At 45.9% G+C, this 22344-nt stretch overlaps 1 protein-coding gene across 2 annotated transcripts in view; it reads right to left on the minus strand.

The window, feature by feature from the left end:
* Timp (Tissue inhibitor of metalloproteases) overlaps positions 1–22344 on the minus strand; it is a 429110-nt gene that overhangs the window by 257041 nt on the left and 149725 nt on the right. For both annotated transcript variants that reach the window (XM_070100997.1, XM_070100998.1), the window contains exon 2: positions 22166–22284. In XM_070100997.1, the coding sequence (XP_069957098.1) occupies positions 22166–22283 (118 nt within the window). In that variant the 5' untranslated portion in view covers position 22284. The remainder of the gene's footprint in view (positions 1–22165; positions 22285–22344) is intronic.

The following is a 22344-nucleotide window of genomic DNA, read 5'->3' on the forward strand; positions in this document are numbered from 1 at the left end:
TCACGTACCTTCCACCCCAGGTAGATCTGTGTGTGACTTGAAAAAGCCCACTGTGTGGGCGAAACGTTGTCAATAAAGGATCACATTATACTGCATATGTGTTTATATTTCCACATACCAGGCTATACCTGGAGTTTACCTGGAGAGAGTTCCGGGGGTCAACGCCCCCGCGGCCCGGTCTGTGACCAGGCCTCCTGGTGGATCAGAGCCTGATCAACCAGGCTGTTGCTGCTGGCTGCACGCAAACCAACGTACGAGCCACAGTCCGGCTGGTCAGGAACCGACTTTAGGTGCTTGTCCAGTGCCAGCTTGAAGACTGCCAGGGGTCTGTTGGTAATCTCCCTTATGTATGCTGGGAGGCAGCTGAACAGTCTCGGGCCCCTGACACTTATTGAATGGTCTCTTAACGTGCTAGTGACACCCCTGCTTTTCATTGGGGGGATGGTGCATCGTCTGCCAAGTCTTTTGCTTTCGTAGTGAGTGATTTTCGTGTGCAAGTTCGGTACTAGTCCCTCTAGGATTTTCCAGGTGTATATAATCATGTATCTCTCCCGCCTGCGTTCCAGGGAATACAGGTTTAGGAACCTCAAGCGCTCCCAGTAATTGAGGTGTTTTATCTCCGTTGTGCGCGCCGTGAAAGTTCTCTGTACATTTTCTAGGTCGGCAATTTCACCTGCCTTGAAAGGTGCTGTTAGTGTGCAGCAAAATTCCAGCCTAGATAGAACAACTGACCTGAAGAGTGTCATCATGGGCTTGGCCTCCCTAGTTTTGAAGGTTCTCATTATCCATCCTGTCATTTTTCTAGCAGATGCGATTGATACAATGTTATGGTCCTTGAAGGTGAGATCCTCCGACATGATCACTCCCTGGTCTTTGACGTTGGTGTTTCGCTCTATTTTGTGGCCAGAATTTGTTTTGTACTCTGATGAAGATTTAATTTCCTCATGTTTACCATATCTGAGTAATTGAAATTTCTCATCGTTGAACTTCATATTGTTTTCTGCAGTCCACTGAAAGATTTGGTTGATGTCCGCCTGGAGCCTTGCAGTGTCTGCAATGGAAGACACTGTCATGCAGATTCGGGTGTCATCTGCAAAGGAAGACACGGTGCTGTGGCTGACATCCTTGTCTATGTCGGATATGAGGATGAGGAACAAGATGGGAGCGAGTACTGTGCCTTGTGGAACAGAGCTTTTCACCGTAGCTGCCTCGGACTTTACTCTGTTGACGACTACTCTCTGTGTTCTGTTAGTGAGGAAATTATAGATCCATCGACCGACTTTTCCTGTTATTCCTTTAGCACGCATTTTGTGCGCTATTACGCCATGGTCACACTTGTCGAAGGCTTTTGCAAAGTCTGTATATATTACATCTGCATTCTTTTTGTCTTCTAGTGCATTTAGGACCTTGTCGTAGTGATCCAATTGTTGAGACAGACAGGAGCGACCTGTTCTAAACCCATGTTGCCCTGGGTTGTGTAACTGATGGGTTTCTAGATGGGTGGTGATCTTGCTTCTTAGGACCCTTTCATAGATTTTTATGATATGGGATGTTAGTGCTATTGGTCTGTAGTTCTTTGCTGTTGCTTTACTGCCCCCTTTGTGGAGTGGGGCTATGTCTGTTGTTTTTAGTAACTGTGGGACGACCCCCGTGTCCATGCTCCCTCTCCATAGGATGGAAAAGGCTCGTGATAGGGGCTTCTTGCAGTTCTTGATGAACACAGAGTTCCATGAGTCTGGCCCTGGGGCAGAGTGCATGGGCATGTCATTTATCGCCTGTTCGAAGTCATTTGGCGTCAGGATAACATCGGATAGGCTTGTGTTAATCAAATTTTGTGGCTCTCTCATAAAAAAATAATTTTGATCTTCGACTCTCAGTCTGGTTAGCGGCTTGCTAAAAACTGAGTCATATTGGGACTTGAGTAGCTCACTCATTTCCTTGCTGTCATCTGTGTAGGACCCATCTTGTTTAAGTAGGGGCCCAATACTGGACGTTGTTCTCGATTTTGATTTGGCATAGGAGAAGAAATACTTTGGGTTTCTTTCGATTTCATTTATGGCTTTTAGTTCTTCCCGCGATTCCTGACTCCTAAAGGATTCTTTTAGCTTAAGTTCGATGCTTGCTATTTCTCTGACCAGTGTCTCCCTACGCATTTCAGATATACTGACCTCTTTTAGCCGCTATGTTATTCTTTTCCGTCGCCTGTTAAGGGAGCGCCTGTCTCTTTCTATTTTACATCTATTCCTCCTTTTTCTTAAGAGGAATAAGCCTTGTGCATACATCCAGTGCCACCGAGTTAATCTGTTCTAGGCATAAGTTGGGGTCTGTGTTGCTTAGTCTATCTTCCCAGCTTATATCGGTTAGGACTTGGTTTACTTGGTCCCACTTTATGTTTTTGTTATTGAAGTTGAATTTGGTGAATGCTCCCTCGTGACTAGTCTCATTATGTCGGTCTGGGGCTCCTCGCATACATGTCTGAACCTCAATTATGTTGTGATCTGAGTATATTGTTTTTGATATGGTGACATTTCTTATCAGATCATCATTGTTAGTGAAGATGAGGTCTAGTGTATTCTCCAGTCTAGTTGGCTCTATTATTTGCTGGTTTAAATTGAATTTTGTGCAGAGATTTAAAAGCTCGTGTGAGTGTGAGTTTTCATCAGAGCTGCCTCCTGGTGTTATTACTGCAACAATATTATTTGCTATATTCCTCAATTTTAGGTGCCTTAAGTTGAAATCCCCCAGGAGCAAGAAGATTTTCCAGACAGTGGTCAATTTTTAACAGCTGTTCCTGGAATTGCTGGGATGTTGCATCCGGAGGCTTGTAGACTACCACAATGACTAGGTTTTGGTTCTCGACCTTTACTGCTAAAACTTCCACTACATCATTTGAAGCATTAAGCAGTTCTGTGCAAACAAGTGACTCTGCAATGTACAGGCCAACCCGCCCCTTTTGCCTGTTCACTCTGTCACATCTGTATAGGTTGTAACCTGGGATCCATATTTCGTTGTCCAAGTGATCCTTTATGTGGGTCTCAGTGAAAGCCGCGAACACTGCCTTTGCCTCTGCAAGCAGTCCACGGATGAAAGGTATTTTGTTGTTTGTTGCTGGCTTTAGACCCTGTATATTTGAAAGAAGAATGTTATCGGACTGGTGGTATTGTTGATACTGGGGGGGGGGGATTTTTTTCCGGCATTAGTATCTGTATCTGTTGGTTTGGAGTGGAAGCCATCGACTGTGGTTCCACTCCAGGAATGACTGGATTTGGTGTACGATTTCTGCCATTTCCTGCCAGTTTTTTTTCCTTCCTGGCACTAAAAAACCTCTCCCTCTTGAGTGGCTGTGGCTACCCAGGTTTACCCATGGCCTGGATGTTTTGTATCTTTTTGTCCCCTTTAGATGGTATGCCTGGCAATTTAAGTTATAGCACAGTCTTTCCTGTACTGAAGAGGTACACAGTTCAGGGTGAAAAAGCTTACAGGAAGGGAGTTTGCATTTTCCTGTTGTCATATGGGCATGGCATTTTCTAGGGTGGTCATAGTTGCACGTCCCATCTGTTTTTCCAGATTTCCCATGCCAGCAGATACCAAGTGCATAGTATGTGCACAGGCTTGGTTTCCGTTTGCCTTGGGTTTCTGTGACTGTATTCCCTGTTGGTGCATGTTTCCCTGTCTTACTTCTATCCTCCCTAGCACCAACAATGGAGCTCCCACCAGTTGTTTTTGGTAATGTATCCTCACTATTGCTAGTGGAGTCCTCTTGTTTGCTATTTCCTGCGGTATTTCTAGTTTGCAATATTGGTTTTATCTTATCTTTGACTACACTTGTTTCCCTACTATGGCTCCTGTCCCCTATGAGGTCATTTATATGTATTCCTTCCTGCGTATAATTCCCGACTACCTGGACAAAATCTCCAGCTTCACCATCACTGTCTCCCAGGACAGCACCTCCAGCTTCACCATTACTGTCTCCCAGGACAGCACCTCCAGCTTCACCATTACTGTCTCCCAGGACAGCACCTCCAGCTTCACCATCACTGTCTCCCAGGACAGCACCTCCAGCTTCACCATTACTGTCTCCCAGGACAGCACCTCCAGCTTCACCATCACTGTCTCCCAGGACAGCACCTCCAGCTTCACCATTACTGTCTCCCAGGACAGCACTTCCAGCTTCACCATTACTGTCTCCCAGGACAGCACTATCAGCCCCACATTTACTGACTACCAGGACTTCATCTCCAGCCTTACAGTTTCTGACTGCATGGCACCTGTTGAATACCATGCTACATCTGGCACCTGTTGACTACCAGGCTACATCTGGCACCTGTTGACTACCAGGCTATATCCGGCAATTCCTATACAAAAGAATCCTGGAATCATCGCTCATCTCTACAACCAACAATTTCAACCAGAACAATGGCTTCTATAACATAGCTGAACCACTCGCCAAGAAACTTCTTCATCGCTATCCCACATAAGAACACAGAACACTGCAGAAGGTCTACTCACAACTTGTCCAATACCCCTGCCAAGCTACCCAAGACTCCATAACCCCACCCGGTAGATCATCAGATGCAGCATTCTCCACCTGACCTCAACATTCTGAACATGACTATAAATACTCACGTACCTTCCACCCCAGGTAGATCTGTGTGTGACTTGAAAAAGCCCACTGTGTGGGCGAAACGTTGTCAATAAAGGATCACATTATACTGCATATGTGTTTATATTTCCATTGTGTCGGTATTTTATACCATTTATTTCCATCCGGCACCTGTTGACTACCAGGCTATATCTGGCACCAGTTGACTACCAGGCTATATCCGGCACCTGTTGACTACCAGGCTATATCTGGCACCTGATGAATACCAGGCTATATCTGGCACCTGTTGAATACCATGCTACATCTGGCACCTGTTGACTACCAGGCTACATCTGGCACCTGTTGACTACCAGGCTATATCCGGCACCTGTTGACTACCAGCCTATATCTGGCACCTGATGAATACCAGGCTATATCTGGCACCTGTTGAATACCAGGCTATATCTGGTACCTGCTGAATACCAAGCAATATCTGGCACCTGTTGAATACCAGGCTATATGCAGCACCTGTTGAATACCAGGCTCTATCTGGCACCTGTTGAGTACCAGGCTATATCCGGCACCTGTTGAATACCAAGCAATATCTGGCGCCTGTTGTATACCAGGCTATATCTGGCACCTGTTGTATACCAGGCTACATCTGGCACCTGTTGAATACCAGGCTATATCTGGCACCTGTTGTATACCAAGCTATATCTGGCACCTGTTGTATACCAGGCTATATCCGGCACCTGTTGTATACCAGGCTATATCCGGCACCTGCTATATACCAGGCTATATCTGGCACCTGTTGAATAACAGGCTATATCTGGCACCTGTTGAATACCAGGCTATATGCGGCACCTGTTGAATACTAGGCTACATCTGGCGCCTGATGAATACCAGGCTATATCCGGCACCTGTTGAATACCAAGCAATATCTGGCACCTGTTGAATACCAAGCAATATCTGGCACCTGTTGAATACCAGGCTACATCTGGCACCTGTTAAATACCAGGCTATATCCGGCACCTGTTGAATACCAGGCCAGGCTATATCCGGCACCTGTTGAATACCAGGCTATATCTGGCACCTGTTGTATACCAGGCTATATCCGGCACCTATATACCAGGCTATATCCGGCACCTGTTGTGTACCAGGCTATATCCGGCACCTGTTGAATACCAGGCAATATCTGGCACCTGTTGAATACCAAGTAATATCTGGCACCTGTTGAATACCAGGCTATATCTGGCACCTGTTGAATATCAGGCTATATCTGGCACGTGTTGTATACCAGGCTATATCTGGCACCTTTTGAATACCAGGCTATATCTGGCACGTGTTGTATACCAGGCTATATCTGGCACCTTTTGAATACCAGGCTATATCTGGCACCTTTTGAATACCAGGCTATATCTGGCATCTGTTGTATACCAGGCTATATCTGGCACCTTTTGAATACCAGGCTATATCTGGCACCTGTTGTATACCAGGCTATATCTGGCACCTTTTGAATACCAGGCTATATCTGGCACGTGTTGTATACCAGGCTATATCTCGCACGTGTTGTATACCAGGCTATATCTGGCACGTGTTTTATACCAGGCTATATCTGGCACGTGTTGTATACCAGGCTATATCTGGCACGTGTTGTATACCAGGCTATATCTGGCACGTGTTGTATACCAGGCTATATCTGGCACCTGTTGTATACCAGGCTATATCCGGCACCTGTTGTATACCAGGCTATATCCGGCACCTGTTGTGTACCAGGCTATATCCGGCACATGTTGTATACCAGACTATATCTGGCACCTGTTGTATACCAGGCTATATCTGGCACCTGTTGTATACCAGGCTATATCCGGCACATGTTGTATACCAGACTATATCTGGCACCTGTTGTATACCAGGCTATATCTGGCACCTGTTGTATACCAGGCTATATCTGGCACCTGTTGTATACCAGACTATATCTGGCACCTGTTGTATACCAGGCTATATCTGGCACCTGTTGTATACCAGGCTATATCTGGCACATGTTGTATACCAGGCTATATCCGGCACCTGTTGTATACCAGGCTATATCCGGCACCTGTTGTATACCAGGCTATATCCGGCACCTGTTGTATACCAGGCTATATCTGGCACCTGTTGTATACCAGGCTATATCCGGCACCTGTTGTATACCAGGCTATATCCGGCACCTATTGTATACCAGGCTATATCCGGCACCTGTTGTATACCAGGTTATATCTGGCACCTGTTGTATACCAGGCTATATCCGGCACCTGTTGTATACCAGGCTATATCCGGCACCTGTTGTATACCAGACTATATCCGGCACCTGTTGTATACCAGACTATATCCGGCACCTGTTGTATACCAGGCTATATCCGGCACCTGTTGTATACCAGACTATATCCGGCACCTGTTGTATACCAGGCAATATCCGGCACCTGTTGTATACCAGACTATATCCGGCACCTGTTGTATACCAGGCTATATCCGGCACCTGTTGTATACCAGGCTATATCCGGCACCTGTTGTATACCAGACTATATCCGGCACCTGTTGTATACCAGACTATATCCGGCACCTGTTGTATACCAGGCTATATCCGGCACCTGTTGTATACCAGGCTATATCCGGCACCTGTTGTATACCAGACTATATCCGGCACCTGTTGTATACCAGACTATATCCGGCACCTGTTGTATACCAGACTATATCCGGCACCTGTTGTATACCAGACTATATCCGGCACCTGTTGTATACCAGGCTATATCCGGCACCTGTTGTATACCAGACTATATCCGGCACCTGTTGTATACCAGACTATATCCGGCACCTGTTGTATACCAGGCTATATCCGGCACCTGTTGTATACCAGACTATATCCGGCACCTGTTGTATACCAGACTATATCCGGCACCTGTTGTATACCAGACTATATCCGGCACCTGTTGTATACCAGACTATATCCGGCACCTGTTGTATACCAGGCTATATCCGGCACCTGTTGTATACCAGACTATATCCGGCACCTGTTGTATACCAGGCTATATCCGGCACCTGTTGTATACCAGACTGCATTTGACAGATGTTAAATGCCTACGACAGTTCATTATTATTATTATACATATCTCTGGGAGAGCACTAAACCTAAAGGGTGTCATGGCGCCTGGGAAGCTGGAGGTAGGCAGATGAGAGAGAGAGAGAGAGAGAGAGAGAGAGAGAGAGAGAGAGAGAGAGAGAGAGAGAGAGAGAGAGAGAGAGAGAGAGAGAGAGAGAGAGAGAGAGAGAAGGGTATGTGCAATTCCTTTGATTGAAAGCCCCTCACCAGAATCAGCGCACCCCCTACCCCGCCCCGTCCCTCCCCGTGAAGGGTAGGGGATGGTAAGCAATCAGGACTGACGCCTAGACTGGCTGACAACAGGAACACTGACAGCACCAGCTATGACTCGACCCCAGCAACCACAAATAGTTGAGTACAAACACACACACACACACACACACACACACACACCTATACACACACACCTACACACACACACACCTACACACACACACACCTACACACACAACAGGCCTAGTGTCAAATCGACATGTGCCTAGGACAAAATGGTAACCTACACACACACACACACACACACACACACACACACACACCTGTGTTACAAGTTCGTCACTTCAACCTTCACACATTCCTGTATATCACAAGCGCCTCAGTATTCTCCGCACATTCCACAGATCATTACCGTGTGTGTGTGTGTCTGTGATCATATTCATCCTGCTACTCTTGAGACAAAGTCTGTAAACAATTAAGAGGCCGATGTGATGACACCCAAGACCACAGAATGTAGTTTCAAGATACAGACAATAATAGGCCCTCAAATTCAATACTCTTCTTAGTAAATACACATAATTTTCATTATTAACACACTGGCCGATTCCCACCAAGGCAGGGTGGCCCGAAAGAGAAAAACTTTCACCATCATTCACTCCATCACTGTCTTGCCAGAAGAGTGCTTTACACTACAGTTTTTAAACTGCAACATTAACACCCCTCCTAAATACACATAAATGGATTATACTACCGACAAAATGTCATAAACATATATATACCATACACAGAAATAAACTTCACAACTGAAACAATCACACAAATAAATACATTAAAAAACACTCGACTAAAACGTCTTACATCTGAATATTTTAATTCATTTTTATTCATCTAAATGTCGATTTTGCAAACGAGAGAAAACCGAAAAGTCTTCGGATCCATTGTTTTTTCCTGACAAAAATAAAATTACTGATCTCTCCCTCCCAGCGACTTCCAGCTACTGGGGCCTCTGAAGAACCTGTGTTGTTGCAGCCCGCTTCCTGCGTAGCGAGTTCAAAACTTACCACGTTCTAACCACTGCACCAACAATCCTACGACGTTTTAACCACTACACCAACAATCCTACGATGTTCTTACCACTACAACAATCCTACGACGTTTTAACCACTACAACAATCTTACGATGTTCTAACCACTATACCAACAATCCTACGACGTTTTAACCACTACAACAATCCTACGACGTTCTAACCACTACACCAAGAATCTTACGATGTTCTAACCACTATATCAACAATCCTACGACGTTCTAACCACTACACCAACAGTCCTACGACGTTCTAACCACTACACCAACAGTCCTACGACGTTCTAACCACTACACCAACAGTCCTACGACGTTCTAACCACTACACCAACAGTCCTACGACGTTCTAACCACTACACCAACAGTCCTACGACGTTCTAACCACTACACCAACAGTCCTACGACGTTCTAACCACTACACCAACAGTCCTACGACGTTCTAACCACTACACCAACAGTCCTACGACGTTCTAACCACTACACCAACAGTCCTACGACGTTCTAACCACTACACCAACAGTCCTACGACGTTCTAACCACTACACCAACAGTCCTACGACGTTCTAACCACTACACCAACAGTCCTACGACGTTCTAACCACTACACCATCAATCTTACGATGTTCTAACCACTATACCAAGAATCCTACGACGTTTTAACCACTACACCAAGAATCTTACGATGTTCTAACCACTACACTAACAATCCTACGACATTTTAACCACTACACCAACAATCATACGACGTTCTAACCACTACACCAAAAATCTTAAGATGTTCTAACCACTACACCAGCAGTCCTACGACGTTCTAACCACTACACCAACAATCCTACCACGTTTTAACCACTACAACAATCCTACGACGTCCTAACCATACCAACAATCCTACGACGTTCTAACCATTACACCAACACTTCCACAAATATCATGTACCTAGTACTAAGCATGTTTCATGAAGCGAGGACATACGTGGTTGTGGTACACTGTAAGGACAGTGTTTCCACAGAGATGATCCTGTGTTGACAGCTGGTCAATGTGGCCAGGTAATCGACTGACAAGATCTGTACGTGGTAGAGTCACCAAGGATGGGATACATGTCCAGACGTAACTAAATAACAATGTGCAATGTGTCCCCATTGAATTTTTGTCAACAGAAGCTAATGGATGCAAAACTTTGTGATATGTCCTCGTAATGATACCAGGTGTCATTGCTGTGATTTCTGTCATCCATGCCTTGATGTAAGAATGTTTTACAGCCTTCGTTGCTCTACCTTATCTCTGCAGTGTTGTTCCAGACACCAGAGTTAATACTTCTTGGAATTATCTCTGCAACGTTGTTGCACCACAGTTTACATCTCTTGGAACTGTGTTCAGCTTCTCACAGGCTTCCTTGTCATTATCAGCGAGAGAAAGAGAGAGGGAGAAGTGTTGTGTTTTCTAGCTACTGCCAACAGCAGCTGGCAAGGCAATGTTTGGGAGAGATATGTAGATAGTGTGTGTATAAGAGTAAGACAGAGAGAAAGCACTCACTACCCACCCTTCACACTCCCCTGGGTAAACAAACGCCCTCGCCCACCTGTAATGACCAACAACACTGCCTAATTGCTTACCTAGGAACCGATATACTTAGTAAAGCACACTAGAACACCAATAATTAACAGGAACGGCAGGAAAACGGCACGGAAATTAATGAGTAAGATACGTGTGCAATATTTTCAATATTTACAAAATATTTCTTCCCTACACGGTAAACTTCTTCAGTCTAATACCGAGGTAACTAAACTGGAGACAGCAGAGGGAAGGATGAGGTGGTCAGTCCCTCAGTGTTGAAGATGTAGTGTCTGAGGTGGTCACAGTGCCTCAGTCTTGAAGATGTAGTGTTTGAGGTGGTCACAGTGCCTCAGTCTTGAAGATGTAGTGTCTGAGGTGGTCACAGTGCCTCAGTCTTGAAGATGTAGTGTCTGAGGTGGTCACAGTGCCTCAGTCTTGAAGATGTAGTGTTTGAGGTGGTCACAGTGCCTCAGTCTTGAAGATGTAGTGTCTGAGGTGGTCACAGTGCCTCAGTCTTGAAGATGTAGTGTCTGAGGTGGTCACAGTACCTCAGTCTTGAAGATGTAGTGTTTGAGTTGGTCACAGTGCCTCAGTCCTTCAGTAGTATCTGAGGTAATCAGTCCCTCAGCCTTGAGAAGCCTCCAGCTCCACCATCTCGACCAATGTGAAAGTTTAGTATTAAAAGATAAATATTTATAAGAGTGAAAATGATGGAAGTAGCGGCGGGGAATGAAGAGTGTCAGGTTTGATCTGAGGAAGGTTGCTGCAGCACCTTGCAGTGTCAGGTTTGATCTGAGGAAGGTTGCTGCAGCACCTTGCAGTGTCAGGTTTGATCTGAGGAAGGTTGCTGCAGCACCTTGCAGTGTCAGGTTTGATCTGAGGAAGGTTGCTGCAGCACCTTGCAGTGTCAGGTTTGATCTGAGGAAGGTTGCTGCAGCACCTTGCAGTGTCAGGTTTGATCTGAGGAAGGTTGCTGCAGCACCTTGCAGTGTCAGGTTTGATCTGAGGAAGGTTGCTGCAGCACCTTGCAGTGTCAGGTTTGATCTGAGGAAGGTTGCTGCAGCACCTTGCAGTGTCAGGTTTGATCTGAGGAAGGTTGCTGCAGCACCTTGCAGTGTCAGGTTTGATCTGAGGAAGGTTGCTGCAGCACCTTGCAGTGTCAGGTTTGATCTGAGGAAGGTTGCTGCAGCACCTTGCAGTGTCAGGTTTGATCTGAGGAAGGTTGCTGCAGCACCTTGCAGTGTCAGGTTTGATCTGAGGAAGGTCGCTGCAGCACCTTGCAGTGTCAGGTTTGATCTGAGGAAGGTTGCTGCAGCACCTTGCAGTGTCAGGTTTGATCTGAGGAAGGTTGCTGCAGCACCTTGCAGTGTCAGGTTTGATCTGAGGAAGGTTGCTGCAGCACCTTGCAGTGTCAGGTTTGATCTGAGGAAGGTCGCTGCAGCACCTTGCAGTGTCAGGTTTGATCTGAAGAAGGTTGCTGCAGCACCTTGCAGTGTCAGGTTTGATCTGAGGAAGGTTCCTGCAGCACCTTGCAGTGTCAGGTTTGATCTGAGGAAGGTTGCTGCAGCACCTTGCAGTGTCGGGTTTGATCTGAGGAAGGTTGCTGCAGCACCTTGCAGTGTCAGGTTTGATCTGAGGAAGGTTGCTGCAGCACCTTGCAGTGTCAGGTTTGATCTGAGGAAGGTCGCTGCAGCACCTTGCAGTGTCAGGTTTGATCTGAGGAAGGTTGCTGCAGCACCTTGCAGTGTCAGGTTTGATCTGAGGAAGGTCGCTGCAGCACCTTGCAGTGTCAGGTTTGATCTGAAGAAGGTTGCTGCAGCACCTTGCAGTGTCAGGTTTGATCTGAAGAAGGTTGCTGCAGCACCTTGCAGTGTCAGGTTTGATCTGAAGAAGGTTGCTGCAGCACCTTGCAGTGTCAGGTTTGATCTGAGGAAGGTCGCTGCAGCACCTTGCAGTGTCAGGTTTGATCTGAAGAAGGTTGCTGCAGCACCTTGCAGTGTCAGGTTTGATCTGAAGAAGGTTGCTGCAGCACCTTGCAGTGTCAGGTTTGATCTGAGGAAGGTCGCTGCAGCACCTTGCAGTGTCAGGTTTGATCTGAAGAAGGTTGCTGCAGCACCTTGCAGTGTCAGGTTTGATCTGAAGAAGGTTGCTGCAGCACCTTGCAGTGTCAGGTTTGATCTGAGGAAGGTCGCTGCAGCACCTTGCAGTGTCAGGTTTGATCTGAAGAAGGTTGCTGCAGCACCTTGCAGTGTCAGGTTTGATCTGAGGAAGGTCGCTGCAGCACCTTGCAGTGTCAGGTTTGATCTGAAGAAGGTTCCTGCAGCACCTTGCAGTGTCAGGTTTGATCTGAGGAAGGTCGCTGCAGCACCTTGCAGTGTCAGGTTTGATCTGAAGAAGGTCGCTGCAGCACCTTGCAGTGTCAGGTTTGATCTGAAGAAGGTTGCTGCAGCACCTTGCAGTGTCAGGTTTGATCTGAAGAAGGTCGCTGCAGCACCTTGCAGTGTCAGGTTTGATCTGAAGAAGGTTGCTGCAGCACCTTGCAGTGTCAGGTTTGATCTGAAGAAGGTCGCTGCAGCACCTTGCAGTGTCAGGTTTGATCTGAGGAAGGTCGCTGCAGCACCTTGCAGTGTCAGGTTTGATCTGAAGAAGGTCGCTGCAGCACCTTGCAGTGTCAGGTTTGATCTGAAGAAGGTTGCTGCAGCACCTTGCAGTGTCAGGTTTGATCTGAAGAAGGTTGCTGCAGCACCTTGCAGTGTCAGGTTTGATCTGAGGAAGGTCGCTGCAGCACCTTGCAGTGTCAGGTTTGATCTGAGGAAGGTCGCTGCAGCACCTTGCAGTGTCAGGTTTGATCTGAGGAAGGTCGCTGCAGCACCTTGCAGTGTCAGGTTTGATCTGAGGAAGGTCGCTGCAGCACCTTGCAGTGTCAGGTTTGATCTGAAGAAGGTTGCTGCAGCACCTTGCAGTGTCAGGTTTGATCTGAGGAAGGTCGCTGCAGCACCTTGCAGTGTCAGGTTTGATCTGAGGAAGGTCGCTGCAGCACCTTGCAGTGTCAGGTTTGATCTGAGGAAGGTCGCTGCAGCACCTTGCAGTGTCAGGTTTGATCTGAGGAAGGTCGCTGCAGCACCTTGCAGTGTCAGGTTTGATCTGAGGAAGGTCGCTGCAGCACCTTGCAGTGTCAGGTTTGATCTGAGGAAGGTCGCTGCAGCACCTTGCAGTGTCAGGTTTGATCTGAGGAAGGTCGCTGCAGCACCTTGCAGTGTCAGGTTTGATCTGAGGAAGGTCGCTGCAGCACCTTGCAGTGTCAGGTTTGATCTGAAGAAGGTTGCTGCAGCACCTTGCAGTGTCAGGTTTGATCTGAAGAAGGTTGCTGCAGCACCTTGCAGTGTCAGGTTTGATCTGAAGAAGGTCGCTGCAGCACCTTGCAGTGTCAGGTTTGATCTGAAGAAGGTTGCTGCAGCACCTTGCAGTGTCAGGTTTGATCTGAAGAAGGTTGCTGCAGCACCTTGCAGTGTCAGGTTTGATCTGAAGAAGGTCGCTGCAGCACCTTGCAGTGTCAGGTTTGATCTGAAGAAGGTTGCTGCAGCACCTTGCAGTGTCAGGTTTGATCTGAAGAAGGTTCCTGCAGCACCTTGCAGTGTCAGGTTTGATCTGAGGAAGGTCGCTGCAGCACCTTGCAGTGTCAGGTTTGATCTGAGGAAGGTTGCTGCAGCTCCTTGCAGTGTCAGGTTTGATCTGAGGAAGGTTGCTGCAGCTCCTTGCAGTGTCAGGTTTGATCTGAGGAAGGTTGCTGCAGCACCTTGCAGTGTCGGGTTTGATCTGAGGAAGGTTGCTGCAGCACCTTGCAGTGTCGGGTTTGATCTGAGGAAGGTTGCTGCAGCACCTTGCAGTGTCAGGTTTGATCTGAAGAAGGTCGCTGCAGCACCTTGCAGTGTCAGGTTTGATCTGAGGAAGGTTGCTGCAGCACCTTGCAGTGTCAGGTTTGATCTGAGGAAGGTCGCTGCAGCACCTTGCAGTGTCAGGTTTGATCTGAGGAAGGTCGCTGCAGCACCTTGCAGTGTCAGGTTTGATCTGAAGAAGGTCGCTGCAGCACCTTGCAGTGTCGGGTTTGATCTGAGGAAGGTTGCTGCAGCACCTTGCAGTGTCAGGTTTGATCTGAGGAAGGTCGCTGCAGCACCTTGCAGTGTCAGGTTTGATCTGAGGAAGGTTGCTGCAGCACCTTGCAGTGTCGGGTTTGATCTGAGGAAGGTTGCTGCAGCACCTTGCAGTGTCAGGTTTGATCTGAGGAAGGTTGCTGCAGCACCTTGCAGTGTCGGGTTTGATCTGAGGAAGGTTGCTGCAGCACCTTGCAGTGTCGGGTTTGATCTGAGGAAGGTTCCTGCAGCACCTTGCAGTGTCAGGTTTGATCTGAGGAAGGTCGCTGCAGCACCTTGCAGTGTCAGGTTTGATCTGAGGAAGGTTGCTGCAGCACCTTGCAGTGTCAGGTTTGATCTGAGGAAGGTTGCTGCAGCACCTTGCAGTGTCGGGTTTGATCTGAGGAAGGTCGCTGCAGCTCCTTGCAACACCAGGTCCTCTCCACGGCTTCTCTCTCTCTCTCCAATATGTTGGTCACCTCTGTACTCGACTGAAAAAGCCTACTGAGCAGGCGACACTGTTGATACGAGGCTTACACAGCCATCAAGGTACTCAAAAGGCATCAAGGCTCTGACAGGCATCAATGCCCTCAAAGACATCAAGGCCCTGACAGACACCAATAACCCTCAAAGACATCAAGGCTCTGACAGACACCAATAACCCTCAAAGACATCAAGGTCCGCACGAAAATCAAGGCATTTCACCCCTTTGAATGGACTCCGGAGAAAGAAATCAAAGTGGAGCATCTTCAGAGTTTCAATATAACAGCTGGACTAACACTCAAAAAAAAAAAAAAGTAATCCTCAGAGGCACATAAAGAGCGTTGTTGATGGCCAGGGAGACGCCCCTGACAGAGAGTACCTTGTCGTACACGTGTACTCCCTCAAGATTCACTGTCAGGTATCAGCGGTAATATAGCACCAGAGTATTAGTGTAAACACTGGTAGATGTCTCGGGGTGAACGATCTTAGGAGTTGCCACACACACTCGCCATTGATGACGCTGGGTATTGTATGTACGGTTGTACACTGTCATACACAGGTTGGGCGTCGTCATGGTTGTCTCAAGGTGCTAATGTTACTTCTGAGTATGCTACGCAAACTGGACAGTATGAATGTTCAAGTCATCAGGACAGGACAGTATCAATGTTCAAGTCATCAGGACAGGACAGTATCAATGTTCAAGTCATCAGGACAGGGCAGTATCAATGTTCAAGTCACCAGGACAGGACAGTATCAATGTTCAAGTCATCAGGACAGGACAGTATCAATGTTCAAGTCATCAGGACAGGGCAGTATCAATGTTCAAGTCACCAGGACAGGACAGTATCAATGTTCAAGTCACCAGGACAGGGCAGTATCAATGTTCAAGTCACTAGGACAGGGCAGTATCAATGTTCAAGTCATCAGGACAGGACAGTATCAATGTTCAAGTCACTAGGACAGGACAGTATCAATGTTCAAGTCATCAGGACAGGACAGTATCAATGTTCAAGTCACTAGGACAGGGCAGTATCAATGTTCAAGTCATCAGGACAGGGCAGTATCAATATTCAAGTCATCAGGACAGGACAGTATCAATGTTCAAGTCATCAGGACAGGGCAGTATCAATGTTCAAGTCACCAGGACAGGACAGTATCAATGTTCAAGTCACTAGGACAGGGCAGTATCAATGTTCAAGTCATCAGGACAGGACAGTATCAATGTTCAAGTCATCAGGACAGGGCAGTATCAATGTTCAAGTCATCAGGACAGGACAGTATCAATGTTCAAGTCATCAGGACAGGGCAGTATCAATGTTCAAGTCATCAGGACAGGACAGTATCAATGTTCAAGTCACTAGGACAGGGCAGTATCAATGTTCAAGTCATCAGGACAGGACAGTATCAATGTTCAAGTCACTAGGACAGGGCAGTATCAATGTTCAAGTCATCAGGACAGGACAGTATCAATGTTCAAGTCATCAGGACAGGGCAGTATCAATGTTCAAGTCATCAGGACAGGACAGTATCAATGTTCAAGTCATCAGGACAGGGCAGTATCAATGTTCAAGTCATCAGGACAGGACAGTATCAATGTTCAAGTCATCAGGACAGGACAGTATCAATATTCAAGTCATCAGGACAGGACAGTATCAATGTTCAAGTCATCAGGACAGGGCAGTATCAATATTCAAGTCATCAGGACAGGACAGTATCAATATTCAAGTCATCAGGACAGGACAGTATCAATATTCAAGTCATCAGGACAGGACAGTATCAATATTCAAGTCATCAGGACAGGGCAGTATCAATATTCAAGTCATCAGGACAGGACAGTATCAATATTCAAGTCATCAGGACAGGACAGTATCAATATTCAAGTCATCAGGACAGGACAGTATCAATATTCAAGTCATCAGAACAGGACAGTATCAATATTCAAGTCATCAGAACAGGACAGTATCAATATTCAAGTCATCAGGACAGGACAGTATCAATATTCAAGTCACCAGGACAGGACAGTATCAATATTCAAGTCATCAGGACAGGACAGTATCAATATTCAAGTCATCAGGACAGGACAGTATCAATATTCAAGTCATCAGGACAGGACAGTATCAATATTCAAGTCATCAGGACAGGACAGTATCAATATTCAAGTCATCAGGACAGGGCAGTATCAATATTCAAGTCATCAGGACAGGACAGTATCAATATTCAAGTCATCAGGACAGGACAGTATCAATATTCAAGTCATCAGGACAGGACAGTATCAATATTCAAGTCATCAGGACAGGACAGTATCAATGTTCAAGTCATCAGGACAGGACAGTATCAATGTTCAAGTCATCAGAACAGGACAGTATCAATGTTCAAGTCATCAGAACAGGACAGTATCAATGTTCAAGTCACCAGGACAGGACAGTATCAATATTCAAGTCATCAGGACAGGACAGTATCAATGTTCAAGTCATCAGGACAGGGCAGTATCAATGTTCAAGTTATGACTTATTCTAGTTGTTAATCTACTAAGGTACAAGGACAGGACAGGCTGGAAGCCATCATGGTACCCTCATATACCATGATGAAAGTCTCTATAAATCTAAACAGACAAGATGGGATGCTCTCCCTCATTATAATCCCAGATCAAAGAGCTCTAATGATACTTTATAACTGCAAGTTTCCTGAATTTACTTACAAGAGATGGTTTAGAAAGACACGTAAGCAAACACTATAACGTATTTACTAGAAAACGTTATAGTGTTTGCTTACGTGTCTTTCTAAACCAACTTGTCGGTATTTATTACCAAGGTTTATACCACTTACAAGAGGTAAATGAACTGTACATATAAATCCAAATCTACTCTCGTAAAAAATTGCTGAAGTCATATAACAATGGTTATAAATGACAAATATTTGTAAAGGGGTGGACCGGTAAGCCAGCGGAAGGCCTCGGTCAGATGACCAAAAGCTCCAAAGGCGGGTCATCATCTGACTAAGACCCGCGTCAGGAAACATTTGTCCTGTTTCCTGACGAACCTTACCTAACCTAACCTAACCTAACCTAACCTAACCTAACCTAACCTACTCTCGTAAAACTCTCCTGGAGCCTAGTTCCCAGGCATTTCCAAAATGAAAAGAAAATATTTATTTATTTTCAAAGCTTATAATATTTGGCTTACATATTATAAGATATTAATTACAAAAAAGGCCTTTAGCATGCCTAGGCATTTCGGGCATTTTTCGTACCGACATGTTCTTGAGCTCCACAGTATATGTGGCGCACAATAACCTAGCCGCTTCAGTGGTAAAATCTCTAATGTTATGTCATCCACTATGTTAAACTAACATACAGTGGCATCTACACTATTATCTACCATTATGTTAACATCTCAATAAGATACACCAACCACATACTGTATCGTATTAGTATACAGTAAACTCGAAACACAAAATATTGATTTCACAGTAGACATCTTTCGTGACGTTAATTTATAAAATACGTTACTGTCCCGTGGTTCAGTTGGCAACACAGTCGCCACACACACTGAGTGTCCGAGGTTTAAGTGCTGCAATATACAATTTCTCACATTTTATTTTTTTATGTCTTTATTTATTGAACGATCTTGATTAAAAAAATACACAGTCTCCTCTGACATGCCTAGATTCTGTGGTAAAAATTTCAGTGAAATCGTACAGAGGAAAGTGACATAAATATTTATCTACCAAATCTGCCCTTAATCTGTCCCCACCACGGATGGAAACGTTGGGCGTGTTGAACCCTTAAACTGTCCAAACACATCTATGTTCACATGTGTAGTGATTTAAAAGTAGATCTACGTTTTTTTTACATATTTTCAAATATAACAAAAAAAAAGTACATCAAACTTTTTTTACACGTTTTCAAATGGAAAAAAAAAATCTACATATGTATTTACACTTTCAAATGTTGAAAAAACGTAGATCTACGTTTGGACCGTTTAAGGCTTAATTACACCTGCTGTCCCTGTTCACCTAGAAGTAAGTAGGTACCTGGGTGTTAGTCGCCTTACACCTGCTGCCCCTGTTCATCTAGAAGTAGGTACCTGGGTGTTAGTCGCCTTACACCTGCTGTCCCTGTTCATCTAGAAGTAGGTACCTGGGTGTTAGTCGCCTTACACCTGCTGTCCCTGTTCATCTAGAAGTAAGTAGGTACCTGGGTGTTAGTCGCCTTACACTTGCTGCCCCTGTTCACCTAGCAGTAAGTAGGTACCTGGGTGTTAGTCACCTTGCACCTGCTGCCCCTGTTCACCTAGCAGTAAGTAGGTACCTGGGTGTTAGTCGCCTTACACCTGCTGTCCCTGTTCATCTAGCAGTAAGTAGGTACCTGGGTGTTAGTCGCCTTACACCTGCTGTCCCTGTTCATCTAGCAGTAAGTAGGTACCTGGGTGTTAGTCGCCTTACACTTGCTGCCCCTGTTCACCTAGCAGTAAGTAGGTACCTGGGTGTTAGTCGCCTTACACCTTCTGTCCCTGTTCATCTAGAAGTAAGTAGGTACCTGGGTGTTAGTCGCCTTACACCTGCTGTCCCTGTTCATCTAGAAGTAAGTAGGTACCTGGGTGTTAGTCGCCTTACACTTGCTGCCCCTGTTCACCTAGCAGTAAGTAGGTACCTGGGTGTTAGTCACCTTGCACCTGCTGCCCCTGTTCACCTAGCAGTAAGTAGGTACCTGGGTGTTAGTCACCTTGCACCTGCTGCCCCTGTTCACCTAGCAGTAAGTAGGTACCTGGGTGTTAGTCGCCTTACACCTGCTGTCCCTGTTCATCTAGCAGTAAGTAGATACTTGGGTGTTAGTCACCTTGCACCTGCTGCCCCTGTTCACCTAGCAGTAAGTAGGTACGTGGGTATTAGTCACCTTGCACCTGCTGTCCCTGTTCACCTAGCAGTAAGTAGGTACCTTGGTGTTAGTCACCTTGCACCTGCTGCCCTTGTTCACCTAGCAGTAAGTAGGTACCTGTGTGTTAGTCGCCTTACACCTGCTGTCCCTGTTCATCTAGCAGTAAGTAGGTACCTGGGTGTTAGTCACCTTGCACCTGCTGCCCCTGTTCACCTAGCAGTAAGTAGGTACCTGTGTGTTAGTCGCCTTACACCTGCTGTCCCTGTTCATCTAGCAGTAAGTAGGTACCTGGGTGTGTTAAGTGACTGGTATGGGTGGCATCCTGGGGGACAAGATTGAAGGTCCACAGTGGAAATCAGACAGACAGACCAAGATGACACACTGACTTCAGTGGGTTATCCTGGATGGCTAACCCTCCCCCGGGGTTATCTTGGGTGGCTAACCTTCCTCCGGGGTTATCCCGGGTGCCTAACACCTCCCAGGTTACCATAGGTGAGTAATCCTCCCCAGGGTATATCCTGTGTGGCTAATCCTCCCCGGGTTATCCTGGGTGGATAACCCCCCGGGATAACCAGGGTGGCTAACCCTCCCCCGGGTTATCCTGGGTGGCTAACCATCCCCCGGGTTATCCTGGGTGGCTAACCCTCCCCCGTGTTATCCTGGGTAGCTAACCCTCCCCTGGGTTATCCTGGGTGGCTAACCCTCCCCTGGGTTATCCTGGGTGGCTAACCCTCCCCTGGGTTATCCTGGGTGGCTAACCCTTCCCCGGGTTATCCTGGTGCATTATATATATATATATATATATATATATATATATATATATATATATATATATATATATATATATATATATATATATATATATGCAATAAGATCACAGTAAACAGGTGATTTCAGAATATGCAAAACAACCACTCTGAAAGAATAGAGAAATTCCAAGCGCTTGATAATGTGAGTAGTCACGAAAGCGCTTGGAATTTCTCTATTCTTTCAGAGTGGTTGTTTTGCATATATATATATATATATATATATATATATATATATATATATATATATATATATATATATATATATATATATATATATATATATATAATATAGGGAGGCACCACCTCTATAACTGGACTTGGGACCTTCATCCTCAGAGAAAACAATGAATGTATCTCAGGGAAAACACAAGGTTCTCCCCGGAGCTGGTTGAATATTTTCTTCTCCTACCATCCCCTACATTCTATAATGTATGTGATCCTTATTAACAGGCAGAATACATTGACGGAAAACACAAACATGAATACATTGGTACAATATATCAAAGATTGTGAATCTCCTCCAGCTTCTCCGAAGCCGGACGTGAGCCCAATATGTAGCATGCATTTCCCCTCTGGATGGCCATGCTGAGGCGCTGGAACATGAAAGTGGCTGCCCTTGGGTTCCTGGTGGTGTCGATGAGTCTGGAACCCAATTCTTTAAGGAAATGTGTGGTATTTCTTCCCCCATGATCCCAAGGTCTCTGATCCCACTGGGACAAATTGATACTGTTGGCTTATGTCCCTGTACTTGTTGATCTTGTACTCCTCCCTGTTGCCCCACACTGTGATGGATGTAGGTGTTAGCCAGCGTCGACACACAGGTATAGTTCCATGCTTCCAAGGATAGATGGTGATTCCGTCGGGGCAGATTGCTGGGTTCTGGGTATGTTGGCTGCTAGTGATCGGGGCTTCCTCTCGGCTGGGCATCCAGCTGTCGTTGATTTCACTGTGTGTTGCATGCCAGCCCTTAGTTTTGTTACAGTAAAGACCATGTGAACCATATTGGTTGGCTTGCGCATCGCCGCAAGTACGAGCATTCCGTGTGAATTCGGGCAGCGAGGCGGAGAACCACTGCTATACGGAGGGTCTTAGGGTTGAGGTGTGCCAAAATTGCCGAAATGGGAACTGTTTAAAGGAAATCCCCAGAGTGAGGCACACTCACAGCTTGGAGACGGGGAGTCTACCTGTCTGATGATATATATATATATATATATATATATATATATATATATATATATATATATATATATATAAATAATTTTTAAGTGAGCGTCATATATTTCTTGAGTACTTACCGTAGTCAGCATCACAAACGTGTTGTTGAGGATGTTTGCGGAGGCAGCTACAAGGCGCAGCAGGTGGCACCACCATCACCACCAACACCACCAGTGATACACACCACAACACTCCCATCCTGCAACACACATACAGTAGGTTACACACACCTACAGTGGAGATAATATCTATTTCTACA

This window comes from Cherax quadricarinatus, chromosome 75 (genome assembly GCF_038502225.1).
Source record: "Cherax quadricarinatus isolate ZL_2023a chromosome 75, ASM3850222v1, whole genome shotgun sequence".
Taxonomy (NCBI): Eukaryota; Metazoa; Arthropoda; class Malacostraca; order Decapoda; family Parastacidae; genus Cherax; species Cherax quadricarinatus.